Below are 16853 nucleotides of genomic sequence, written 5' to 3'. Positions count from 1 at the left end.
TGTGTGTGTGTGTGTGTGTGTGTGTGTGTGTGTGTGTGTGTGTGTGTCCTTTAATTATACTGTCGGGTGTCTGTCTTCAAACCACCATGCAGCCAAGAGCTCTAGACTCTGTAGTTTCTTATTCTGACCTTTGTCATGGACTCCTTGTGTGATGGGCAAATCAGTAAAGGCGAAATGCTGATGTCCTCACACAGGTTTTATTCCATCTTGCTATGGGAGTTTGCCTGAGTAAAGAGAAGTAACAATTTAAGTAAGGACTTCAGGAATTGTTCCTTCATTTCTCTGGGCCTCCGTTTTCTTACCTGCAAAACACCTTAGTTATAATAATATTTAAGCGGGGAGAGGAGTTGTGAGGCATCATTAATGTGTAATTCGCTCCTATTGATTTTCAGTGCGATTTAGGTGCCTTTGAAAATCTATCGTACTATGACTTTTTTTTTTTTTTTTTTTAAACCCTTTGGTCATCTTGGTCCCTTTAGTGTGTGGCTTTACTAAAGGCTGAAAATCTAGGACATAAAATAGTAAAGCTAGCCCACTGCCAGGTAGCTAATAGCACGTCTTTAAATAAAGAGCACTTAGCAGCACAGTCCTGATAATCTCTAACTAAAAGGAAATTGCATTCAACAATAACCCTCCAAATAAATGTTCAAGATCCTTAGTGTGGAACGCTCCTCACTGAAATCTACCAGGTTCTTGTCTTACTCTTGGAGTGTCTTATGTTTATTAGAGTGGGCTCCCTACTGACTGTCCCTTACCCCGTTCCCCTGACCTCTTAGCTGATTTTTTTTTTTTTTGAGACAACCAGACGCGGCCAGCTCTGTAGCACTCATATCCACTGACGCTGTCAGCCCTTCACCTTTCACATGCTCAGGCTCCATTACAGAGCTAGAGACATGACTGATATTGAATAACAAGCATAATTAATAAAGTCGATCTAGCCAACATCTGACTCTCATTAAGGGGAAAGTGTTGAAAAAACACATCCCAGGTTGGTCATGATTTATAGCCTGGGTCTGCTATTCTTCATGAGCACTGGGGAAAGCTTTTGAGAAGGACCAGACCACGAACTACTTAAGGAAACTGTGTATGGACACACAAAGACTGAAAGGGTCAAATCAGACAAATTAAAAGGAGATGGGGAAGGGCCCTTTATTCATCTACTCCCTGTTGTAGGCCACCTAGGCAGGCATGGTGGGGATGCATGTTTATATTCCATTGAAACTGTTGACTGTGTCTGAAAAAGAATGACTGGGAATGCTATTGGCTAGACAGTGGGAAAACATATCATATTAAGGAGGTTTATGTCCCAGTAGTTTGTCTTAAGGGAGATCTGGCATTTTAGATCTAGTAGGTTTCAGGCTGGAGGTGATAATAGAAGGCAATAACTCAACAAAGAGCTATGGTTTAGCAGAGAGATGACAAAGGTACCATTGTTACTTCAAGGAATAATCGAGCGGTTTGCCACTGGACTGTAGCAGATGTGGGGATCTCTCTTTCAGTTTTCCTTCCCCATCCACTCACCAGGGAGGGAGGGCAACATGTATGTATGTATGTCCATTCTAATGGAGTAAGTTCTGCTCTCACATCATTTTGCTGCTGCAAATTTTAATCATGGGACTTCCAGGCTTACACGTATTAAAAGGGTTGCTTCTGCTTCCAGAAGAGTCTGGATCCAGTTTCCAATCTCTTTCGCACCAGTGTACGCACTTGAGTGACTTGACTGGGTCCCTCCAGATTTGTACCAGTGTAACTATGTTCAGGAGCTGTTCCATGTTCTTATTGGAGATCTGAAGAAAGGAGCTGGTCCTGTTGACTAACAGGAGCATTATTTCTTCCACTTCATTTGGAAATGGAAATTCTCTTAAACCTCTTAATAATGGGCATTCATAGTTTATCTTTTACTACCATCTTTATAAATCCCAATGCCTCAAATAAGAACAGCATTATTTGTTGAAAGTGCAAGACTATTAAGGCTGATCACACACCAGCTGTGGTCTGAATCAAAGCAGTTAATAATCATTTCATACTGTAGTAAAAGCCAGTGGAGTCCTGGTTCTATTCCCAGACCTGGTCACACTGACACTCTGGGGCCTTCCGGTGTCTCAGGCTTGCCATCTCTAAATTGGGGATAATTATTCTTTCCATCCTTTGAAGAGCGCTGTGAGAGCTATGAAAAGCACGGGTTACATGGTGAGTATAATTATCTAGAGCTAGGAGTAAGGATCTGTAAGTAGTACAACTGAAGCCAAGAGACTAATTATGTGAACAGGAATACTTTGCACTTGTAGAGCACTTTCCATCCACAGGTTTTAAAGCACTTTAGAAGGGTGGTCAGTATTGTTCCCCTGATTTTACAGATGGTGACACTGAGGCACAGAGATGGGAAGTGACTTGGCCAGGGCCCTACAACAGATTGGAGACAGGTTGGGAACTGCCTAGGTCTCCTGGCACACACACACTCCCGCCCCATCAGCCGTCCCCCTGACTGGTGTGCAATGCACTGGACCATACTGAAATTTTGGAAACCGAGGTCTGCAACTTTGGAGCTGCTGCTTGTTGAGAGATAGAATCTTCTTCTTTCCTGTTCTCTCAAGACTATTTGTTTTAAATTAAGAGTCCGTGGCTCTGGGATTTTCTCACCCTCCATTTACTGTACCCAAATATCCGCTTTGGAGTAACCTTCAGGGCAGAAACCCAGAGCCTTGATCCACGGACTTCAAAGGACTTATGCCGATTTGCACTTGGCCTTTAGTTTCCCTTCTATTTTTGAGCCTAGAGTCTCTCTGTGTCCTGTGTCTGTCTGTGCACGTGCGCACGCTGTAGGGACCGAAAAGTGGGCAGAGACATTGGGACGTTTTCTTTTTGCACAATTGTGGTTTTGTAAACACTGGCCTGACTGTCCTCTCACTTCCACTGGTGTAAAGCATGGGTTGAAACCGGTCATAACCAAGAGGGAAGAATCATGTCCACTGTGCTTGCTTTTAGTGAGGTGAGGAGCTCTCAGATTTTCGAGGCTGGAAGCACCGAACAGTTAAAATGTGTAATATTTTTAAATAATCATTATAAAATTATGCTAATGCTTATGCTGTCTGAGGTGTGTAAAGAGGGAATAACATCACAAGGCATAACTCCATTGAAATTGAGAGGGACACCAGTCTACACTAGCTGAAGGTCTGGCCCACGCCCTTTTAATCTAGGATCAAGTGTAGCAATCTTTTAGATCAAAACCAGCAGGGTTATATCTTGCCCCAGGCATACAGACTCTGTGATCTGTTACATTTCCGTTTCTTGAGAAATGCTGATCCTATCCTGCATCTGATAGGTCATGTCATTTCTTTCCATCGTGTAGCATTATTTTGCACGGCACACATACGGCGAGAGGGGGGGAGAGAATGGTGCATAAGGAGTGGTATTGGGATAATCATGTTGAGACATTATGGAGACAGACTGGGTGTCATGTGATACTCTGGTACAGTATAATGTTCATCATCTCAATTATTTATCCTCCCTCCTGGAATATTTCTAAAACAAATCCGACCATGTGTTTTGAAGTTGGGTTTTGTAGAGTGAAATCACAACTCCTTACTCAAGATTTAGTTGGAAAAAAACTCCACCTAATGCACCAACTAGGAATACAAGAGAAATAAACGATGGTGCCACGCTGCAACAGATGATGAATTTATGCAGACCTGGAAGGAGTCTCTTCAGGGATTCCAGTTCAGAGAGCATGTAAGATTTGCCACAATGAATTCAGTGTTGAATGTGAAATGATGATGTGAGATCCTCCTAGCTGGCTTTAATAATGCAAAAGGCATTCTCCCTGATCAGAAAACTTGACCTTATGGGCTCCATTTTTGGATTCAATGAGTTTTTTTGGATCAGATCTCTAAATACTTAATTTCATAGTAAGTGGATACAGAAAATATGTATTTGCTTGTTTCCTCCCGTTCCCCCTCCCCCACCCCAAGGACCGGATATAGTCCCCTGGTAGTAAACAGATTCAACGTTAGACTAGAGTACTAGAAGCTGTCTTGCTGTTTTGTTTCATCTAAGTATGTTTTGAGTGTACGTGTAGTAATAATACTTAGCATTTATCTAGCCCAGGGATCAGCAACCTTTGGCACGCGGCCCGCCAGGGTAAGCACCCTGGCGGGCCGGGCCGGCTTGTTTACCTGCCACGTCCACAGGTTCGGCCGATCGCGGCTCCCACTGGCCGCGGTTCGCTGCTCCAGGCCAATGGGGGTGCCGGAAGCGGCGCGGGCCGAGGGTTGTGCTGACCACCGCTTCCTGCAGCCCCCATTGGCCTGGAGCGGCGAACTGTGGCCAGTGGGAGCCGTGATCGGCCAAACCTGCGGACGCGGCAGGTAAACAAACCAGCCCGGCCCGCCAGGGTGCTTACCCTGGTGAGCCGTGGGCCAAAGGTTGCCGATCCCTGATCTACCACTTCATTTTTTGAAACCACTGTCTGTAGGTTGATGAACTAAACATCACTGCTAAGTTATAACACAAGGGTTTGCCATTCTGCATTTGTAGAACAATTTGCCTTTGCAGCATAGGTTGCTGCTTTGTGCATCCTGAGAAGTGGGTCGGAGGTAAAAAGTTCACACACAGATCTGAACTTTCGTACAGTTCAGGGGGGGGTTCAGACCCATGTCAAGCTCCCTCTCAGCAACCTATGACTTAAGAGTTGCTGACCTTCCCTTGCTCCTTTGTAAGAACAGCTCAAGATCCTCTGCGCCAAAGTAATGTAACTATTAAGTTTAACAAATAACACCGTATTCTTTGAGCACTACGTACTGTACTGTAAATCTTTCTTGATTTGTCCTTGTTTTCATTAATTAACATTACATTTCTTTGGTGGGCGTGTCGGTGGGCGCAAACCATAAACAAATGCCTGCATGATCTTATTACTGTGACTCTTCTGCTTCCTCATCCCCATCCCACCATATTGTTAATTATCACTCCTTGTGTCAGTTTGAAAATGAACCTCATGCCCTGCAAATAGACGTGCTAATGTGGAGTCAGAGAGGCTCCGTGAGCGCGTAGGGCTCTGCACGAACATAGTTAATTGCAGAATCAGGACCATAGTTTGTAAACTCCGTCTGGCACAGATTATAGATCTGATTCTCCCCCGTCAATTTGGTGAAATTGAACCATGCGCAGAGGGGCAGTACGAGCCCCATGTACCAGATGAGTTCTCAGGTGGTACATCCATCTCCTGCTCTGCACAGGAGTGAATTTCAGACAGTACAAGTCAGTCCCACTGAAATCAATGGGAGTTAATAGTATCTTTGGACAGGGAAAGGGGAGAACAGGGCTTCTTATTTTATTTGTTCTGTAATGCATCTAATACCCTTTTTGGCTCTGTGAAATGATGGATTTGTTCAATCTTTTCTTCCTGGGCGGATGAGCAAGATCAAAAACATGTAGCTAATCTACACCCAGATCATTCCGACTTTACACGCCACAAACAGTTCTGAACCAAACAAGCCTTACCCGTTCTGTTCCATTTTGTGATAACACACGTAAGGCATTCGCATATGCATGAGCCAGTTTGTTCTAGGGGGGAAAAAAATTGTTGCCAAAAATTAATTGCTGAAAAAAAAAAATATTAAAAAGGTATTTCCTGTTAAAAACAACAAAAAAAAAAAAAAAAGTAGGTCCCTTTCAGTACTAGCTTGGAATGAAATTCTTGAAACCAAATCTGCCTGAGGAGTCAGATGTTCAGTTTGCAGGTGGCCATTAGAAATTAAGGGGCCAATGGGAGTTTAAGCAGCTCTAAAAAATCCCACTGCAGAATTTCAGTGACACTGATAGACCAAAGAGGAAGAACTTCTTAGGACGCTTTGTGTGCGTTTGGAGATTGGTTGCTGTTAGGACCTGATGCATCTGCTTAGATTGTAAGCTCTTTGGAGCAGGGATCAGTTTTTGTTCTGTGTTGTATACAGCACCTAGCACCGGGGGGTTCTGCTCCATAACTGAGGTTTCTCCATGCTACCGCAATACAAGTAATAAATAATAATAATACTCCAGTGGACGTCAATGGATCAGGCCCTTAGTGAGCCGAAAACTGCAGATTTGTTTTGGAATGAGGGATATGAGAGTAGCAACCGATTCATAACAATCAACTGGTTTCTGTACCTTATCTATAATATTCCACATTGCTCGGCTCATTTTTTCCTTTTAAAACTGCTGCATTGTAGAAGCTGACACATGTGAATGAGCTAATCTGTTCTCCAGAGTGATTGGGAGACTTTCTAGTAGCCTGTAATGTAAAACAAAGAGTTGCTGCCAACCTGTGGGAAAGTGGGTGACCGAGGATAAAACACTGGCCAAAGACATTCTCAGCTGAAGAAGAGAACCCCATGGATACACCTGAAACAATAGCTCTGAGGGGTGTGAACTGCTTTGTTCATCTCAGTGGGTGTTCTCATTTGCCCCTCTCCCCATTTAGTACACCCGCTTACACACAGGATCAGGGAGAGAGGCTCAGACCTCCCCCATTCCCTACCCTTTAGGGGCAGAGTCTCCCCAGATCCCAGCTCACCCAGGGGCGGGAAGGAGAGCCTTAGAGCACTTCAGATAGTCACCGTTTCAACAGAAAGCATTGCTCAGCAAAACAAAACCAAAAATTCTAAGAAATTGTCGAAATGAAAACCAGGGGTAAACGCAGTCACGAAGTTTAGATAAGTGATAAGTTGTATCAGGCAATCATTCTAAACCACACTCGCAGCCCCTTACGTTTCTGTTTGTTCTTTAGGATGGACGCAGTAGAAAATCTGGTGGTTGTCATCAAGTATCTAGTGGCTCCTGTATAGTAAAGTGAGATATGAATCGCTTTGTGACTGCTACCTAGGGCTGCTTCAGATCTGGTGCCTGACCCAGCATCTGCTGAAGGCAATGAGAATATTTCCACTGGCTTCATGGACATTGAAGTAGGCCCAGATGAGTGTGTGTGTACATACAGTGGTCTCACTTTTTCATGGAATCCTAGAAATGAGGCTGGATTTCTTCCAGGTGGAGGGGGATTCCCTGTACTTAAAATGGGGAATGCCCCTAAAATCATCAATCTCTCTCAAAACAGAAGAAGCTTTTGAAGTGTGAGCAGTGTATGCTTGCAACACTGTAGATATTTGATAGCGGCAGGTGGTATATGTAGTCTATGTGCTGGTGCCAGCCATGTAATACATATTGAAACCATGTGACTATTTATCATGCACCATTGACCTCCTCATCTACAGTCTGCCTATTTCTACATCTCAGGAACTAATTCGAACATTCCAAACCTCTTAGCAGCTTCAGATCTTACGTAGATTTCATTTACGTTTAGCCTGGCTGTGGCCACTAACTTGTCAATGGTGTTTAATATTTACATTTTTTGGTCTATAATTGCGCCATAAGCATTATTTCTTAGTCTTGTGAAATCAACACGTTTGCATGGACACAGAGTGACGGGAGACTGCAGATTAAGAGCTGTTCAAATAAATTAATAAAACACTTGTTGTACCCCTTCTCTTTTCTAGAATGCATGAACTGCACCAGACTAACTGATATGACTGAGAGGCTAAACACTCTGGAAGCCAAGGTAAGCACATGGAACGTGTTTTAAAGGAAAAAATAGTGACTTTAGTGCTGGGGAAGAGGTGCTGAAAAGACAATCCACCAAACAGGTGCAGCATGAGCAAAAACAACACATGCATTACTTCACCAAACTGCCCCACTCATATCACGCAACCCTGTTTTGTAATGACCACCTCTTAGAGCAGAGGTGGGCAAACTACGGCCCGCAGGCCACATCCGGCCCACGGGACCCTCCTGCCCAGCCCCTGAGCTCCTGCCCTGGGAGGCTCGTCCCGGCCCCTCCCCTGCTGTTCCCCCTCCTCCGCAGCCTCAGCTCGCTCTGCCGCCAGCGCAATGCTCTGGGTGGGGGGGCTGTGAGCTCCTGGGGCAGCGCAGATGCAGAGCCGGGGCCTGAGCTGGTCTCTGTGCTGCGTGGTGGCGGTGTGGCCCAGCTCCAGCCAGGCAGCGCGGCTGTAGCGCCGCCAGCCACCAGTGCTCCAGGCAGCGCGGTAAGGGGGCAGGGAGCAGGTGGGGTTGGATAGAGGGCAGGGGAGTTCGGCGTGGTGGTCAGGGGGCAGGGGTGTGGATAGGGGGCAGGGCAGTCAGAGGGCAGAGAACAGGGTGGTTGAATGGGGGCAGTCAGGAAGGAGGGGGGGTTGGATGGGGGCAGTGGTGGGCAGTCAGGGGTAGGGGTTCCAGGGGTGGTCAGGGAGAAGGGGTGGTTGGATGGGGCAGGAGGGAAGGGGGGGGGAAGGTCAGGAATGAAAGGAAGGGTTGGATGGGGTGGCAGGGGGCCGTCAGGGGTGGAGGTTCTGGGGGCGGTCAGGGGACAGGGAGCGGGGGGGTAGATGGGGCAGGGGTCCTGGGGGGGGGCAGCAGAGGGGGGATGGGGATGGGGGCGGGGGCCGGGCCACGCCTGGCTGTTTGAGGAAGCACAGCCTCCCCTAACCAGCCCTCCATACAATTTCCAAAACCCGATGTGGCCCTCAGGCCAAAAAGTTTGCCCGCCCCTGTCTTAGAGTATGTCTACATTGCAATTGGGACAGTATGTGTATGCATACCTGAGCTAGCTCACTACAAATATGCGGAGCTGCAGCACCATTGTTTTCAGCAAGAAGCTTGATCAACGCTAGTTGGGTATGCCCACCCATGCTGCAGTTGTACCTCCCTATTGCTGTGTAGACATACCTTCAGATGGGAGGTTAGTTCAGTTTCCATTGTTTAGCATCTCTGCTGAGGCTGATAACACTTGCCACTAGAACAGAACCAAAGATCAGCCGATGTAATCAGACTGTAATCAATGTGATACCCTTAAGGACAAAAAGCCTAAAGCAAACTTCCACATTCAACCCATAGTTGGACTGTGGCTGTATTTGTAAACGATGGTTAATGTTAGCGGAAATAGCAGCGCATTACTCTTGATCAGAAAGTGTCCATGTGAACCCCTAGGGTTTAATTCTTTGCATTCAAGAAATATGAGGGCAAATTTATACTGGATTCAGCTCTATAACAATGGGATGTAAATCAGCAGAGAATTAAACCTCTGAAGGCAAATAGGTTCTGAGTGTGAGCTCCAATATTAAAACACACAGAAGAAACTCCATCCATACCGTCCGTATACAAGATGGAGGAACAGCTTGTGTATTTCCTGTGTTATAAAATCTAAATCAGAGGCAATCCAGCTCAATGAAAAAGGGCAGAAATCTGAGATTTGAGGCTGTCCTTTTGTAATTGTCTCCCATAATTCTTCTCTTTAGTCTTTCAATTCTTTTTACTACTTCTCTGCTGCTCCCATCTCTCCAAATCCCTCTTTCACTTTGCTGCTTCAACAACAGCAAATACAAGAGTGTATGGGCTATTCCAGTTAGAATGTACACATCTCTTACTCAGATATGGAGGCCCTTCCTAAGGTCTAGGTACCATATAGGTCTCTCTTCACTTTTAAAAATAAGCCTTAATTGAGACTTAACGTGGTGCATGTCTGCTGGCCCGCTGCACAAGAGTGAATTTTGCTCAGGATGAGTGGCAGCTTCTGTTTGCAGATTTGCCTATTAGGGATTGTCGACACTTGAAGGTAATTCAGATTAAGGCAGTGTGTGAATTTGAAGTGCGCTAGCTATTCCAGAATAACTCCATGTATTAGCAAGCCCTAAGTCTCGCATTATATTTGCCGATGTAACTGGATGAAAACTCTGTGCAACAGTGTTAGGCTCTTCACCTACTTTGCATTGATCTGGTGTTCCATATTTTTCATCCACTGTGCTAATGCACAATCGTTCGCGTGTGTGTTGTTCAAATCTGCATTCCTCCTTTTATCCTTTTCCAAATGTTAGGAGGATTTGATGCACCACACACTGTTGAAAACCTTTCACAGGTGGAATTCAGTATTGTGGTTTTTGTTAAATTGTTTTAATGTGTACTCCACCAAGCGTCATAAAGATAGCTCCCATAAGCAAAGTCAGTTAATTCCCTTTGATCTTCGATTCCTTCTGTGACAGCCCATTCCTGTTGGTCAGATATAGCGCTTGGATCTCCTTAATGCTTGTGCAGCTAATGGTTATCAGTGATCTGTCATAGGAATTCAGGGAATCTCCTGGGGAGTGGGGGAGGAGGATGGGATGTGGGATGGTTTTGCCGACAACACATGATTTGCTGATAATTGGGGAATTGTGTCTGACGTGAAGTGAAATGAGTGACGCTTTCTGGAACTCCCTCAAAGACATGTGGGGTTGTATATCACCATGAGAAAAAATAAGAAAAACATTCCAGGGAGTTGAATTCCTCAAGTGAAAACAATGGTTATGGTGTAAGGGAAGATTCTGTTTTCAATTCAAAGATGAGCTGAATATTTTTTTGACGCAGTAAGTCCAGGCAGGCTGTGTGTTCCTTGGCAGTGAAGAGCCGGAAGTGTTCTAAGAGGAAAGATGACTCTCCTCTTTTAACTACCCACAATGGGTGTGATCCAAAGCTCAAAGAAACCAAATGACAGACGCCCACTGACTTCGTTTGGCTTTTGCATCCGTTGCAGCCAGCACTGTCAGGAGTTTGTATACCTCACTCACCAGAAAATAAAAATCTAGGACTCGCTTAAGGCACTTGCAGCAAAAGCACCATTAGAATAGCAAGGAAGGTGCAGTGCCTGAGCAGAGGTGGTTTGTGCCGTTATGCTAACGGACTGAATGAGCCAGGTGCTGGGCTCAGTTAAACTACTGTAAATCAAGGCTGGGATTTTCAAAGGAGGAGTTGGGTGCCTAACTCCCTTAGGATCCTTTGAAAGTCCCTGCCCAAGAGTGCAACTGCATTGGAGTCAGGCCTTGGCTACACTTGCGAGTTACAGCGCAATAAAGCAGCCTCGGGCGCACTAGCTCACTCCCCGTTCACACTGGCAAGGCACGTAGAGCGCTCTGACTCCGCAGCTACAGCGCTGCTGGTTTCCACCTTGGCGAGTGGAATAACGTTTGCTGCGCCCCCGCTGGAGCGCCGCGGCATCAGTGTGAATGACGTGTTGCGTTACTGCGCTCTGATCAGCCTCCGGAAACATCCCATAATCCCCTTAAGTCAAGTGGCCACTCTTGTCATTTCAGCAGCGTTGATTCATCTCAGCTCTGTTGAACTTGGGCATCACACATTGGATCTTTGTGTATTCCTTTGCTCTTTGCGTCTGTTCACTCTCCAGGAGTGGTGACTTGGCACCTAATCCACCTACCGTGGGCCTGATTCTGCTTTTACTTACGCTAATTTTACACCAGTTTAACTTCATTGATTTCAGTGGCGTTATTCCAGATTTACACTGCTAGGAGAGCAGAATCACATCGCATACGAGGAGCCCAATCCAAAGCCTCTTGAAGTCAGTGGATGGGTCCCCATCGAGTCCAACACTAGACGAAAGAAGAAGTTGATAAACTATTCTGGAGACAAGCCAAGAGATGCTATGTGTCAACATAGACAGCACTGCAAAAGGTCACTTGCCCAGCACTACAAAAAGTAGAAGTCTTTTGGCAGCAGGCTTTTAATAGTGGAATGATGTAGAAGTCTGAGCTAGTCTGAGTTTTGCTATGTACTCCTGAAAGGGGTTTTCAAAAGATGAGGTGACTTTTTATACTCCTATGAATAGGGCTCAGCCGGTTATCTTCCTGGTCTTGGCCCCGCTCGTCCTGTTAGAGATGGCAGAACTGAATCAGAAGAAGTAAAAACCTCTCTGAACCTCCATTCCCTGCTGAATCTGAAATGAACTTCTGTTGCGGTTCAGAAAAATTGGGGTTAAGTGTTTATTTTTGTGTCCCTCTGAACTTGGTTTTGGCCAGAAACAGAAGCACCCAAGTACTACAAAAGAGGCTGGTGTCGCTGTATTTTTGCTAGTGCAGAGGCAGAGATAACAGGACATCTCTCAAAAGGCTGTTCTGAGATTTTTAGCTTGATTCGAATGCTCTTTGGGGCTTGGGTGGCTTGGCACGGGAGCCAGACTTCTGTTTTAGCCTCAGGCTTAAGGGAGATTAGCTCAGTGCTCGGGGAGGGGGGAACTGTCCGGGATTGGCTGAGATCTGGAATTTATCTGCTGCTTTGCTTTCCCCCTATATTCTGCCCAGATCTTCTCTTCCTCACCCCTGACTCTGCCTGCAGTGTAGGAGAGCTGCTTATTGTCGGTATGCCCGTCTCACTCATGATTAGTGCTCCCTTCTCTGTCTGACGTGTGGCCAGAGATGGGAGGGAATACGTACGTACTGTGTGTGTGTGTGTAACAGAGCACTCCCCTGACCAGCATTTGGCTCCCTTCTCTAGCCATGTGTCCCTGGCAGAGAAGAGCAATGAGGATTCGAGTGACTAATGGAGAGGAGTGGACTGGTGATGTGGACACACCCACACCACTGACAGGACCTGGAGGAACTGCGGGCAGCAATTCCTCTATCGCTCACACCTCCGTCTCTTTCCTTCACTTCCCACCATGCTTCACCATGCCCACCTCTCATTTCATCTTTATCTTTCCCCACTCCCCTTGGGTCCCCAGAAATCTCCTTTCACCAGCATTGGCTTTAGGGAGCTCCCTCTGATGCTCTGATTCCTTCTCTTCCCTCACTTTTTCACTGCCTGCATAGCACATGAAACATACTGAGTGGAAGCACAGCTGGGTGCCAGGCAAAGCAAAACTCGCCAACGTAGGAAGTTTTGCTTTACAACCGAACTATGCAAGAAAATATCATGAGTTGGAAAGCAGAGGGAGTTGCCGGAGCCAGTGTGGGAGAGACGACACACATTGGGCAGCAAAAAGGTCACTTTGACCTGACTCCTCTCTTTCAGACTTATCAGGAACAAAAGGGGAATGTCTTAAATCTTTGGGAGTCGCTTATCGCTAACTGCAGCATTTGCAAGGTGGGCGACATCTCCTCAGGAGGAGGAATCGCCGTTCACAGCCATAAATCTTATATGGCTAGATCTCCAAGCAGCTTTAGAAGTTACTCCATTGCTGTGTATATGCTATAGCTGAAGGACTATTTTGTGTGTGTGTGTGTGTGTGTGTGTGTGCGCTGAAAACTTTCGGATAATTAATTAGGTTATTTGTGACAAACCAAAATCAACAAATATCTGGGCGTTGCATTGGCACAAGGGAGACACTTGCAATGAAACAATGACTGTAAATCAAGTAAAGGTCACTCATGAATAACTGCTGATTTGGGTTCCCGTTAGAGTTTCAGCACAGCATGGCTGCCGTGAGCTCATGGAATGGGAATGGATAAGATCAGCTGTCTTAAATTGGCCGGTGCTTCAGAGACCCAAAGGGGTGAGGCCCCGACCTCTACTGTTTCTAATTTCCGTAAATGGCCAAGATGTACAGAGCCAAGGTCAAGTGAAAGAACGAGTGTGCAGCAAGCTGGCTTTGAATGCTTTGTGTACTTGGGTGGATGCTTATTGGATGGGCTGTGATAACCACTAATGTGCTAGTCACATGAGCAAAAAACCACTTTCTTTAGCATGTCCAGGTAATGGGGAGAAGCCACAAAAAAGCCCAACAGAGCATTATGGGTATGGAAAGATGGTTTATTCCCCACTCACTTCATTTATCAGACGGTAAGTGAAGGGACTTGTGGTCAGCAGTAGAGCAAAGTTCTGTGGGTCTGCAGAACCTATAAAAGGGGGATGTAACTAAAGTTTATCTTTCACTTTGTAAGAGATATGTTCAATTCACCCCGCATGTTGGATTGATGTTAGAGGTAGCAAAAATATCCCACTCATTCTGTAATGAGGGATGTGTGGATTGGCACCAGGTGTAAATAACCAAGAAACAAACACAGGAGTCATTAAGGCAAAATGGTTAGATGCTATCTGAGGGTGAGAGAGAGCATGAAATAGACGTCGCTCATTTTCTCAAAATGCCTTGTGCTCTCAGTGGCACTAGTCCAGAATTGTCATGTTTAGCATTGTGACCATGCAGAGGAAGAGTTGTGTAACATGATGTCAGGTTAGGTTGCTTTCCTAACTTTCCTACTTCAGCTCTAATTTATGTTGTGTGTGGTCTAGAGATGGGTGACCACCTCACTTTGCTAACTCTTAGCCCACTCAAATGGAAGGCTGTATGGCCGAGAGTATTAGAACACTGGATTGGAACTCCGCACACCTGGGTTCTATTTCTTGTCTCTGCCATTGGCCTGTTGGATGACCTTGGGCCTGTAAAATGGGGATAATGATACTTACCTTCCTTTGTAAAGCACTTTGTGTTCTACTGATGGAAAAACACTATATCAGAGGTAGGTGGTATTCCTTTTTTTTAATGTGTTGTAGGTTTGAAAGTTTGACTCATGCTCCGGTATCGTGTTCCCGATCTGTTTAGTGCAGATTAAAGAAGGATCCAGGGAAGAGGGGAAAAAGCAGGGTGAAGGAGAATCAAAAAGGGGGCAAGGTGTACAATTGCAGAATGGGTGGTGAAAGGAAGCAGAGAGGGGAGAATATGGTAAAACTAACAGATGCAGTAGGCCTGGCTTCGCTTAACTCATTTTTAATCTGGTTTTACACCATTGTGGGACCATTTGACCTCAGCAGAGGTACTCGTACTTTACATCGGTATATGAGCAGATTCCAATTGTGCCAGACCAGCCTTTTGGGAGTGGGGTTTCTTTTACCCCTAACACATAGTACAGGCTTTCCACTAGCTAGAAAAACATTGAGCCGGAATGCTGCCGTCAACTGCACCAGTGTAAATCTTGATTAAATCTCTTAAGTCTAAAGGGTGTAAAACTGGAGTGAGAGAGAAAAGAATCCAGCTCTATGCAGTCTTATTGCCTCCTTTGAGTATTCTCTTCTTGTAAGACATGAATACAGTATTCTCTTTTTGTAAGGCATGCAGACAACTTACATCTGTATTATCGCATAAAAGGATCCCATTTGTTTTATTCTGTTATACACCCATATCTTTTCACAAACTCTATCCAAGGGTTACAGATCATGTGATATTAATCTCATCTTTTGGTAATTGTTCAAATGCAATATTTGATCCGAGTCGATATAACCCATTCTTATCTCCTGACGCTACTTTTAAGAAGTCTGTGGCGTTTCACGGTGATTTAAATGCAAAGAGATACATTACAAATCCTGTGTCTGACTGATTCATTGTGTGATTGATAAATGATCTGCATATTTTCTGCATGAAAACAGTCCTCGTAAGGCGATACCCTGCCCAGAAGTCTGCGAAAGGTTAAAGGAAATTTTTTAAACATGTATAGACTTTAGACCAATACACTGTTTTTTTTTCTGCTACATGAAATCCACCCTATTTATTTAGAATATAATATCACACTCCACTTTTATAACCCTCTCTTTTTTTAATTACTAGGTACAATTATGTGGAACCATAGTAACAAAAAACGATGACAATTACAATGCAGATGTTAAAGTGCTCTTGACCTGTTCCGAGGGGGGATAGATTTAAGAAATGCATATGACAGTTATGTTTTATGGGGTTCACCTCTTCCCTTGAAGGATATAAAATGAAACTAGCTCCCACAGTGACACAGCAGTACTCATAAATACTAGAGATTGGATATTCCCATACAGTACTATAACAGTGCTCATAAGTCCTCAAGAATGGAAATTCCTGTTCCTCTGTTGTATGGCAATGATACTTACAGGTACTGTAGAGTGGGTGCTACTGTTAAGTGGTGATGTTTCGTGGTCTTGTATGTCGCTCACACTGGTGGTGAACGTTTCATCATGTGCCTGGTATGCCACCCCACAAAGAGGTAGTTAAGTAAATCCCTTAGATTTCTGTTGCTCGGTTCCGGGTCCAGAGCCCACATTTCTATTTCTAACAATGACGTGACTTTTAAGAATGTTTTAGACAACTTGCCAGTCAGCAGTTCATTTAATATCTTGCCGATTGCTACTCACCAGAATGAAAATCAGGATGAGGTTTGAAACCATCTTTGTACAAATCTTAAAACGGGAGTTTCTGAGGTTTCTGCAGCTCAATTAATGTAAAACAAATGACCAGGAGGGTAAAGGACAATTTCATGACTAATTTTAACTAGGCGGGGGGCCTGAACCAAAACCTAGTTCTGAACAACCCAAACTTTGGATCAAGAGCCATGTGTGAATGTCAAAACTGGCTCCTGTGATCTTGCTAATGAGCGGAATTTATCCTCCAGATCGGGACACTTGGGGAAGTTCAGATCTGGCCTACCTCTCATTCTTACATACTACTATAATTAAGAATGACAATTAAAAACCTCTCATCCTACAGCCTAATAATTCCCAGCCCTCACTTCTTATAGGTATCAGGCTTGATGAGAAATCCTTTCCCTGAGCCTGTGACCCTCAGACTGGCCCACGTGGCTGGCAAATGTTGCGCTTCACTTTCTGTAACCAGACATGCACTGTAAAATATCCCCCTGCCCTCCTCCCCCACCAAATATATATATATATTTAAATTTATCTAAAGTAATGTTGAACATTTCTATTCACCCACAACAACATGCAACTTATTTTTGCCAAGGAAATTCTGTGCCTAGGATGGTAGATGCTTTTGCAAGGCTGTTCTATGGGAATGATAAATACACAAAAAAAATTAAGGCAGAGGAATATTTTCACAGACAAATTCCAGCTTGATTTAGGTAAAAGATGCCATGGGAGGGATTTCCGAAGGCAGTTAGAGGAGTTAGGCACCCAAATCCTTTGACTATCCCAGCCCATGTGTGCAAATATTCACTCTAATCCCTGGGGTGAAATTCCAATGGAATTTCTCCTGATTTACATTGGTGTAAGAGGAAAATCAGGCCCATTGACTTCAATGAAGTTACCCCTGAGCT

The 16853-nt window shown here is 44.9% G+C and overlaps 1 protein-coding gene across 3 annotated transcripts in view; it reads left to right on the top strand.

Annotated features, from left to right (window-relative positions):
* Nucleotides 1–16853, top strand: part of COL26A1 (collagen type XXVI alpha 1 chain) — a 209459-nt gene that overhangs the window by 150336 nt on the left and 42270 nt on the right. For all 3 annotated transcript variants that reach the window (XM_026656474.2, XM_026656475.2, XM_026656472.2), the window contains exon 4: nucleotides 7524–7585. In XM_026656474.2, the coding sequence (XP_026512259.1) occupies nucleotides 7524–7585 (62 nt within the window). The remainder of the gene's footprint in view (nucleotides 1–7523; nucleotides 7586–16853) is intronic.

Source organism: Terrapene carolina, unplaced genomic scaffold, assembly GCF_002925995.2.
Source record: "Terrapene carolina triunguis isolate 2854851 unplaced genomic scaffold, T_m_triunguis-2.0 Scaffold231, whole genome shotgun sequence".
Lineage (NCBI taxonomy): Eukaryota > Metazoa > Chordata > Testudines > Emydidae > Terrapene > Terrapene triunguis.
This window is presented reverse-complemented; position numbering and strand designations above follow the sequence as displayed.